This window comes from Pituophis catenifer, unplaced genomic scaffold (assembly GCF_029215685.1).
Source record: "Pituophis catenifer annectens isolate HBS135680 unplaced genomic scaffold, rPitCat1.0.hap2 SCAF_7, whole genome shotgun sequence".
Taxonomy (NCBI): Eukaryota; Metazoa; Chordata; class Lepidosauria; order Squamata; family Colubridae; genus Pituophis; species Pituophis catenifer.
Genome location: NW_027256887.1, coordinates 71,486,661 through 71,498,067, shown reverse-complemented (window position 1 = coordinate 71,498,067; position 11,407 = coordinate 71,486,661). Strand labels below are relative to the sequence as shown.

Genomic DNA, 11,407 nt, shown 5'->3' with positions numbered 1-11,407 from the left:
ATCTCAACACTCTCACTAAACCACAGTTCCCAAATGGCTTTGGGAGAAGCAATAAAAAACTAGCATAAATCTGATTAAAATTTTGTAGCGTAGATTCAGCTTTACTATGAAATCCTTAAAATGAACCTGTAGTGTACTACAGTATAGGATGTATACCATACATCCCAAAGATTTCAGGTTCATGCTACAATATTAGTTCCTTCACTCCCCCCCCCCCCCACAGTTATGATTAAGATAAAGGAGGGTGGCCATTTTGATTTCATTGTAAAGTATTTTCCCAAAGAAACCAAGGGAGGTCACAGATTCATCATTAAACACATTCAGCCAAACAGCAATATTCTATAAGGTCACCTGAACACTTTGCAATTCTTCAAAAATTACATATATACATCTACATACAAATATGCACATATACAAGTATATCTGTGACTTTCATTTAACTTCATGGTGGCACTTCAATTAAAATATATTCTCATCAGAGTTGCCTTTAGCAGGGTACCAGACTAGGTACAGACCAAATGCAGTATTTAATAGGAGCAGCTGTTCATATGTTCCTACAGTGTAGGAAACAATTATGCAAACAGAAAGCAGAAGGCCTTAAACCTAGAGCTCTTGCTTAGGAAAAATGTGAGAAGGAAAAGGTGAAAAAGGACAGCTCTGTGACTTCTTAAGATCAGAGGTGGCAACTTTCTGTTCTTTACTTTTTAAAGTCTAACAAATCTATTTTAGTTCTTTCTTTTCTTTGTTGAGGTTCATGCTTCATGGTAGCATCATCAACAATGCCTTTCCAAAGTTTTACCATCTCTAAGCTAAGTTTTCATACTAGCTGCCTGAAAATCTTAAAAGTTCAATGTGTTTCGCAGGTTGAACCCGAGGAGTCACAGGTAAGGACAACCGAATTCATAGGATTGTATTTTCACCTATTTTAGCATTGAGTGTTAAGCTATGTATTGCAGCTCCTGTGAAGTGGAAGTTTTATGCAGGTGTAATGAGACCTCCTACTTCTTCAATATTCAGCATAATCCATAGTGTATGTAATTGGTATTGCAAACCATACAAAACATCTCAGAAAATCACTCCACCTAGTTAATGTTTTTTAAACCTAGATTTAGTTTTGCTGAATATGTATTATTATTATTATTTTATCAGTTATTAAATGCCAGGGATAGATTAGTCTACTTCCCTATTGTAAGAGTTTACTTAGAGTAGTGGTAATCATCATTGTAATTTACTAGAGGTGCCAGCCTTCTGGAAAAGAAATAGTGAACTGAAAACAGCTTCACTAAAAGCAACCACAGTAGAATGAAGAGTCAGCAAACAGACTGAGTCTTGGTAATTCCTCTTTGGACAAGGAGAGGATATGAGATCACTCATAACTGCTCCAGATAGTTGGTTTTTATAAGAAGACCACAGGACAGTGATCTCTGGTAGGTTTAGAGCTCTGGGAGATGATGGAATGAGCCATCTTACTTATTCAAAAGGACACTGGATTCACATATTTCTTCACATATTTCTTTTTCCAATCACTTTTGGAAATTGCTTTTTAACTGCTTTTCAGCTATTAGGATTGATAGTGAACTGGTGAATTTCCTTCAGTCTTCAGTGCAATAAGTTTTAAATACAAATTTAAAAACTTAAAAAATATATTTGAATAAACAATAAAAAAGTGATTAGAACTTTGATTTTTCAAAGTTACAAATGGAGCATGGGGCCATATAGATTGGAAATAAATTTTTAGAATTAATGATAAGAATCCTTGTAGGAAATTGCTTTTGTTTTGAATTCTCTTAAAATATACTTATATATACAAGATGAGATTTTGAAGGTTGGACACTAGAAGAAAGAACAGAAGATTACAATTAAAGGAGAAGAATACTTACATTTGACTAAAACAGAATGAAGCAAAAATGTTTTAACATTGGACATGCTGAAGGATAGTTTTGAACAATCAACCCAGAAATTAATTTTAAGAGTGTCTGCTTCTGTAGACAGACTGTGTTTAAAATATATTATGGAACAGTTTTAGGACATTATTTGAAGTGACCAAAGAACAAGATTTTTAAATAAAAGGAAGAAATACAAAGCTGGTTTATTTGATCAAGGTTAAAATAGATATGTTGTTATCTCTGGTAACCCTTAATGGGTTTGGCTGATCAGGGCTGAAACAATGAATTTTTAAGGATTTGTTTAAGCATAGGAGATGAGATTTGGGAAGAAGGGATCATTTATTGTATTTTAGGAGAAAGTTATTAAAATTGTTTATACTTGCTATGATGAAGGGGAAAGTTATTTCAATATATATTTCTCTTCTTTTTTTAAAACTATATTCTTGTTTTTCTTTCTCATTTATCTTTCCATTTTTTCCTTTTTCCACTATTTTTGATTTTTATTCTCTTTTTAGTTTGCATTAGTTTTTTATTTTTGTTTTGTTAATAACATTATTTTAAAAAAAAATACTGGTGGTGGATTACACCCCATCAATTGAACCAAAAGGACTTTTGCCACCTTTCCTCTGAATTCTTCATGAAAATAGTTTTCCTCAGAATGAAATTTTGTACAAGGATAGACTTCTTGTGCTGCTGTGCCAAAGATAGCAAGACCACTTTACTGACAGTACCCTGTACTGAGGCGTGTTCTGTCCCAATAATTCATTTGGGCCTGGTGAGTTTCCTGACGTTTTGCTCTGATGACCTGCAAGACAATGTCATCTGCTCTACAGCACATCAATGGCTGACATTCTGAGGAATCATTATTCCTTATGCCTTAATACATTTAGTCTGTAAAGTGCCACAAGACTTATATTTCATATTGTAGATGCCACATTAAGATCTTAAAATAGAGTTATTTAAGGAGAAAACATAAAAATCCTCTCATTTTAATATTTTGTATGTTTTTAAAAAGTAATAAATTGATGAATAAATGGCAAATGTATGAAAAAGGCACTCAACTGATGGACTTTTTCTGTAAAAATAGTAATGGCTAACATGCAGAATCAAAGTTTCCTGCCATCTCCTGAGAGACACAAATAATTCAGCTCATTCAACCTGGTTGCAGAATTCCAGTTTTTTCCCCCCCAGACCATTTGACTCTTATTTCAATATTGGTGATTGAACATCCTATGAAATTCAACCAAAAACATCCTAACCCTATTACCTTGTGTTTTACACAGGTAATGCTTCTTAAGGAAACCAACCTTGGGATGCAACTCTTAAAATAGCCAACTCTTAAAATAGGTGGATGGTAATAGATAGGAGAAGTCTGGCATCAATTGCAGGCACACAGAATGGCATTTATTTATTCCAGGTTTTATATTCTGGTTTTCTGCCAACATTAAAAAGAAGGTGGTGGACCCATATTTCCAACTGATCTCTTATCTAACCACTGAGATTTTCAACATTAAAGTTTTTTTTCCTGACAATTCTTTTATTCTGCTTTGCTTCTGAAATTGTCTGTAGCACCAATTACATTTTTTTTAAACCTCCTGCAGTTAAAATCAAGAAAACTGGAGTAAGTCACTAGGACTGAGCTTGAGTTGCAGGAGATTTGGCCGACCTTGTTACTCAGATTCTAATTTCCCTGAATTTATGGAAAATATAGGCATTGGGCCTGTAGCTTTAGAGAATGGATAGAAGAACTGCTTCCACATCAGAAATATTCTATGCTGTTATTGAATTCTATATTGCTGTGCTCCAAAGCAATTATAATATTCTTTGCATTTTTGTTCATTTTCCATTGCATGATCTAAATCTGCATTGAGGGTTTTCTTCAGCCAAAGGAAAGGATACAAGGACTTCAATTTTGTAGGGATTCCCTCAGCCCCCTATTCCTATGGCATGCCTTGACTCTCAATTAATCCAATTTAATTTCAACAAAATCCATGATATACAAGACCATCTTCCTCCAATTGCTTCAGTAAATAAATGAGATTTGATCCACTAAATAATAAACCTTATTTACATGGGCTGGCTGATGCAGGATTAGCATCATTCCACTGCCCCCCTAATTCACTGTCAGTCTTAGGGAGATCTTCTGCAACTGAACCAATTAATTCTGAGTCCATCACTGCTGAAGATAACACTGCAACATCTCCTGGAGAGGAGAGGTGTGGAGCAAGCTACTTCCCATTGACCGGAAAACTTCATCCTATTTTTCCATTGCCCAGGCTCTCTCCTCCATTTTGTTACACCTTACTACTATTCCCTCAACTTCTTCAATATATATTTGCTATTTCTTCCTTGAGCAGTGTTTAAAATCCTCCCCACCTTAACTGCAAAACAAGGATGGTGACAAGACTACCAAGTTTTGCATTCCCCCATTAATGCAGGGTCCTTTCTGGAGGGTTCTTTCATGAAGTTTCTGATTCATCAGCACTAAAGACACATGTAGAGTGGCATGACTGAAATTCTGGGTCCAGAGGTAGAATCTGACATTAGTGGGAATGCCCTTACAGGCACCCCAAAACTGTGCTTTTGATGTGGAGAGAAATTATGCAGTTCATTCCTTTGTATGGTAGCAGGACTGAATTAAAGCCAACTGATGCCCTAAGCACAGCCCCAAATATGGTGCCCTTGGCCCCTCCACTGCTTAACTGACACATTAAGGCTCAATGCTGAAAACTAAAGTCAAATGCATCCGTGAAAGAATTAAAGGCATGATAACTGGGAGGGAAAAAAAATGATGTGGTGGCCCCTTCCCTTGGTCCCCTAAAAGCATGTGCTTCCTTTGCTTAATGGTTAATCCAAGGCTGAATGGTAGACCCACACATTATAACCACATGGTTTATCTGCATGTGTAGCTACGATGAAAAGAGACATCAAGAAGATGTTGCTACATGGGTTAAATACTTCAGAATATACTTGGAAAGACTGTTTATATGCTATCTGTGCTTGCTTTTTGTCTTTAAAGGAAAGGATACTTCTGTACTGGTAGTTTTATTTTATGTCACGAGGTACTAAAAATAGAAGTGTGGTTCATTTGTTTTGGCAAATCCATCCTCCAATGTTACGCTACTATTTTCCTCTGAAGTTCATTATCATATGCAATTAGTTTGTGTGTCTACTCCATTGTCTTGTTTATTCTCTCTATGCCATTCTCTATAAGGACTAATCAGATCCCAGTTTTTTTCTGGATCATAAGTTGTTATTTTCATTACCTTAACTGTATCCAGATCTTTAGCACGAATATTTAACAGGAGGAGTCAGGTATAAATAAGTGGGGAAATAGTAAGAAATAAGGAGAAGAGAGGAAACAGATGAAAAGTATGTGTGTGTAGGGGCACACTCGGTGGGCAAAGTCAAACTGATGGCCACAAAGGTGTGTTGAAATTCCATCCATTTTTAATGGGTGACACACATACAAACAAACAAATCTTCAATCACAACATTTCAGCTGCCAGTTTGACTTATTTAACCACACCTTACAAATACCCCTGTGGGGGAATTATCAAATCACAATCAAAAGTTTTTTTTTTGTTTGTTTTTTTTTAAATGAGGAATGGAATTCCTTTCTCTCCTTTTCAATGCCTTCTGGTCTACATGTTTTCTCATCTTTGTTTATTTATTGAATTTATTTGCCACCTATCTCATAGCAAACATCTCTGGGTGGCAAGTAAAAGGCTCAGAAAATCAGGTAGTTTATGATAACTGCATGGACATCTGTTCTTGGTGCACATGGACATAAGAAGGAGCACCGTATATTACAATCCTTATTATTTCCATTCCTTCAGAATTCCCCCATCACTGCAATGGCTTTTACCCAAATGATTGTAATTAACAAAACAATGGCATAACAACAATGACAATCTCTGTCCAGACTCCTCCTGCACAGCCAACTTGACGAACAAACAACCACAACGCCCACATTCCCTCCCCTTACCACCCACAATGGCTTCTTCTATCCACCATCAGATGGTTCTTGATGTTCCAAGGCAAGGGGGAGATCAGAGGCAGAACCAAATCCAGACCATGAAATGTGCAGCCTCCAAACAGGCTTTTCCTCGTCCATGCATAAGTCTTGACACCTTTTGTTGCAATCACAGTGAGGAGAATTTGGTAGAAGATCACATGGAAACGCCAGGTTTACTTTTCTTTCTTTCTTTCTTTCTTTTTTTTTGAAAAAAAAAAGTGGGATGGAAGGGGAGTTATACACTATGCATCACAGCATTTCAGTTAGACTTTCTCTTGCAATTCTGCCAACAGTTCAGCCTTGTCAATTAAGCCTGGCTGTAAGGCAGAGGGAAGCTGAAAAGAGCATGGTTAAAGCATCCACTCAAGGATCCTCACTTGAAGTTTTGTTCTGTAAGAATCTTGGCTGGTTTTTTTTTTTTTTTAAAGTTTAGCAAAGAAAGGAAAACCTGCCTTAATCTTCTGGTTCATTCCTCTTTGATGGAACAGGCAAGGTTTAAAAGAAAAAAAAATCCATATGTGAACAGAGGGATTCTGAAGATGACCTTGAGAAGGTTAAATTTTAGAGAGGTAACTAAAGAGGTTCATTTATTTACTGTTTATGTTTCCCCAATACAGTGTTTTATTTATTTGTTGTTTTCTTTACTCCTTGTAAAAGTACCTTATACACCAAGATACCCTTTCCCCTTCCCTATCACATCACACCCAACTGGCGGTAGACAGATGCAACAATATGTTCATTTGATGTTTGAAGTGGGATGCTGAAGATATTTTTTTTAGGAGCTGAATGGAAGAGCAATGTTGCAGAAAAGCTATTCCTTTCTCCAGGAAAAATAACAAGAACAATACAAAGCTGTAGAGAAGATGTAGGAGCCCCATTGGACTCCACTCTACCATGGCACTGGCAACTGTTTGAGATCTATATATAATATATGTTTATGTATATTAATTTATATTTATATATGTATAATATGTATATTTATAGGCTTGTTTGTACTTGTCTTAGCACACTGTCCCATTCTCAGGTCTCGATTTGGGGCAATTGGTCCTGGGGACAGGTTGAACGGAAGGGGCCAAGGTACAGAAGAAGCCAGAGATCAAAGTAAGACCTAGGCCTCCCCATGCACAAAACATGGACCAGCCGTAGCCATGACTGATGTCATCAGGGAGTCCATACAGGTACCGGGGGTATCGGGAGAGCTCAAAGTTGATTCCAGCTACACATGTGCACAGTGAAATTATGCAGAAGGTTCCTGGAAGAGAAGAAGAAGAAAAAAAAAAGACAAAAGACAAAGAGGAGAAAAAAACAGGAAGAATGGGTTAGAATTATCACAATAACTCTTTGCCCATCATCTAAAAAGAAAGTAGTTGGAGAAAGAACCGAGGAATCAGCAATGGATGACTCAGGAATTCTAGAATGCCAGTTAGTTTATTTAAAATATGGGATATAATATCAGTGGCACTTTCCTCTTGAACATCTCATCCTTCTGATAAAGCTCTTCTTTGCCAATGAGAGGCAATACTAAGAATACTCTGATAGCTACTCAAAAACCCATGAGACTATACATTACCCTGGAAACATTAGAAGAGTTGATGTTGGAAGGCTGCGATAGCAAACAATTTTCCACATTATTATCCACATGCTCATTAGGAGTCATCCACATGCTGGCTCAAGAGAAACTTTCTGCTATCTTTGCTGAACAACTGAGTTCCTCAAAACTCATATTTGCTACAATGAATTTTGAGGAGCATCATTTATGCCACACTTAAGGATCCATCTAAGAAGTTTAATGAGAACTGTAAAAAGCTAAGCTGGTACCTCACTTTCTTAGCCATTTACAGTAGATCACATTATATTCAGGGCAGAGGTGGGTTTCAGCAGGTTCTGACCAGTTCTGGAGAATTGGTAGCGGAAATTTTGAGTAGTTCGGAGAACTGGTAAATACCACCTCTGACTGCCCTCCCCCCATCTATTCTCTGCCTCCCGAGTCCCAGCTGAGGGAAGGAGGAAATGGGGATTTTCCAGTATCCTTCCCCTGGAGTGGGGAGGGAATGGAGAGTTTATAGTATCCTTTCCCTGGAGTGGGATGGGAATGGAGATTTTACAGTATCCTTCCCCTGCCATGCCCACCAAGCCATGCCACGCCCACCAAGCTATGATCACAGAACTGGTAGTAAAATTTTTTGAATCCCACCACTGATTCAAGGCAGTATCATACGTTTGTATGGTTCATACAAGTATACAACTTCAGTGTTATTTGCTTCATCCTACTATAATGTACTGATACAACAATGGTCCTTCAAATCACTTGACCTTAGTATTATTCGAGTTCAATGTCTACTTTCTGCAACCAACATCAACATTATCTCTGCAGATTTCTGACGATGGGAATTGGTCCTTGGAGAACATTAGGTTACATGCAATAAGCTTTGCAGTATGTAGTATTTATTTTTTCCCAGCAATGAAAGAGTTATCTTCATTTGTTATCCAGCTTTCAATGGCTGGAAAAAGACTCTATCTCTGCCCCAAATAAATGGAAAGAGTGAATAAAAGTATGTTGAGAAATTCCATCATCATTCAAAGCCAAATAAATTGAAAGCACTCTTCCAACCGACAGAGGTAGGATTAAATCACCTAACTCTGTTCCCATTCCAAATTCTGAATATGTACAGCACTGTTTGATTATTCATTTTTTTTGCGTTCCTGCTTAATATGTAGCAAAGATGAACAATATCAAAATGATACAATAGAAAGCAGATTAGGAACAGATAGCATGTACTTGCTGCCCATTGTCTGGAGGGGCTAATGGATATTCTGAATAGCTAGCTATTATTTCCATGTAATTCCAATCAACAATCGGTCAATAGTAAGAGGACCTCATTTAATTTTCTTATGACCCGCCATGAAATATGAGTCAATAAAAATGTGCTTTCAGATCTCATTAGGAAAGAAAATATTTCATTAGTAATTAAAACCTCTGGTTCCAGGTTCTACTGGCAGAGTTAAATTATGGTTCTCTTAGGATAAATCAACTTTACTTTCTTGCTTGATTGGTTTGTGATTATGATCCAGAGGTGGGTTTCAGCAGGTTCTGATCTGTTCTGGAGAACCAGTAGTGGAAATTTTGAATAGTTCGGAGAACCGTTAGTAAAAATTCTGACTGGCCCCACTCCCATCTATTCTCTGCCTCCCAAGTCCCAGCTGATCAGGAGGAAATGGGGATTTTGCAGTAATCTTCCCCTGGAGTGGAGTGGGAATGGAGATTTTACAGTATCCTTCCCCTGCCACTCCCACCAAGCCACTCCCACCAAGCCATGCCACACCTACTAAGCCACACCCACAGAACTGGTAGTAAAAAATTTTGAAACCCATAACTCTTATGAACCTATGAGTATGATACCTCTTTCTTTCCACTTGTTGTGGCCCGCCAGCAGCCTGCGTGGATTGTTGCTGATCCTGACAACGAGGAGGCTGGTGTGGTGCTGTGCCAGCAATCTGTGCAGTCGGGGCAACCCCAATGCAGTCTGTTGGCTGAAATCTCCTCATTGCATCCAGGTATTCAAGGGACATTTCCTAAACAATTCACTTGATTTCTCACATGGGGTCCATATATCACCATCACAGCCTGAATCCTAGCCCTAGTGGTTTTTGCTGATTTTCAGATTTTTGATTAAAAATAGACACAAGCTTCGTTCATGCAATATATTTAACAAGGCCAAGTAAATGTGACATGTTAAAGTTGGTTATTATTGACTTCAGTAGTTTTAGGGGAATGACCTATTTTTGACGTATTGAGTTCTTCAAAAAAAAGTCCGTTTATTTATTTTTATTTTATTTATTATCGAGTTTATATACCGCCCTTCTCCTGAAGGACTCAGGGTGGTGCACAGCCAAAGTAAAAAACATAAATACAAACATTAAAATACAGTTAAAAAGATATATATGCGTTTGGCCCCAAAGTTAAAAAACAGTAACAAACCCATTAAAAACATTTTAAAAAATGTGTTAAGCCAGCCCGGCTTGCTGAAAAAGAAAGGTCTTAAGGGCACGGCGGAAGGCACCGAGGTCTTGGATTCTTCGTATCTCTGGGGGCAGCTGATTCCAGAGGGCAGGTGCCCCCACATAAAAGGCCCTCCCCCTGGGAGCCACCAGTCTACATTGCTTGGCCGATGTCACCCTGAGGAGGCCCTCTCCTCAGTGGAGGAGGGAGCGCTCCTGTGGGAGCGCACAGGTCGGTGGGAGGCCATTGGTAGCAGCAGGCGGTCCTGAAGATATCCAGGTCCTATGCCATGGAGCCCTTTAAAGGTGATAACCAACACCTTGAAGCACACCCGGAAGACCACTGGAAGCCAGTGCAGCTCACGCAGGAGAGGTGTTATGTGGGAGCGCCATGCGGCTCCCATAACTACCCGCGTGGCCGCATTCTGGACCAGTTGGAGCCTCCAGGTGCTCTTCAAGTGGAGCCCCATGTAGAGAGCATTTCCGTAGTCCAGGCGAGAGGTGACGAGGGCATGAGTGACTGTGCACAAAGAATCCCGATCTAGGAAGGGCCGCAACTGGCGGATCAAGTGAACCTGATAAAAAGTCCCCCTGGCTACAGCTGTCAGATGTTCCTCCAAGGACAGCTGCGTATCCAGGAGGACTCCCAGATTGTGCACCCTCTCCGTGGGGGCCAAAGACTCGCCCCCAATAGTCAGTGATGGTGTCAACTGACTATATCGGGATGCCGGAAACCACAGCCACTCAGTCTTGGATGGGTTGAGCCTGAGCCTGTTCCTCCCCATCCAGATCCGCACGGCCTCCAGGCACCGGGACATCACTTCAAGGGCATCATTGGGGTGGCCAGGGGTGGAGATGTACAGCTGGGTGTCATCAGCGTACTGGAGGTACTTCACCCCGAAGCCACGGATGATCTCACCCAGCGGCTTCACATACATGTTGAACAGAAGGGGTGAGAGGACCGACCCCTGAGGCACCCCACAAATGAGGCATCTCGAGGTCGACCTCTGCCCCCCTGCCAACACAAACTGCGACCGGTCCGAGAGAAAGGAGGAGAACCACTGTAACACGGTGCCCCCCATCCCCAACTCTTCCAACCGGTGCAGCATGATACCATGGTCGATGATATCAAAAGCCGCTGAGAGGTCTAACAGGACCAGAACAGAGGAGCAACCCCTGTCCCGAGCCCTCCAGAGATCATCAACCAATGCGACCAATGCCGTTTCCGTGCTGTACCCGGGCCTGAAACCCGACTGGAATGGATCCAGATAAGACGTTTCCTCCAGGTATATGGTATTTTCCAACAACCTTCACCACAAAGCAATTTAGATTAAAGTTTAGTGTATGATACTCAAAAATGAATAATTCAATTAACTAGGTAAAGCTGGTGTTCAATTGCAGCCAGGAAGGTTGCCTGAGCACAGATGATTCAGCACTTTCCAAGATAACCACAACCACAATCTCTACCACCTTTTGTTCTAATTTTTTCTGGGTGTAAAAATGT

The 11,407-nt window shown here is 39.6% G+C and overlaps 1 protein-coding gene across 1 annotated transcript in view; it reads right to left on the bottom strand.

The window, feature by feature from the left end:
* Positions 1 to 6,905: 6,905 nt before the first annotated feature.
* TMEM178B (transmembrane protein 178B) overlaps positions 6,906 to 11,407 on the bottom strand; it is a 368,543-nt gene continuing 364,041 nt past the window's right edge. Inside the window, exon 4 of the mRNA XM_070947569.1 lies at positions 6,906 to 7,156. Within this exon, the coding sequence (XP_070803670.1) occupies positions 6,906 to 7,156 (251 nt within the window). The remainder of the gene's footprint in view (positions 7,157 to 11,407) is intronic.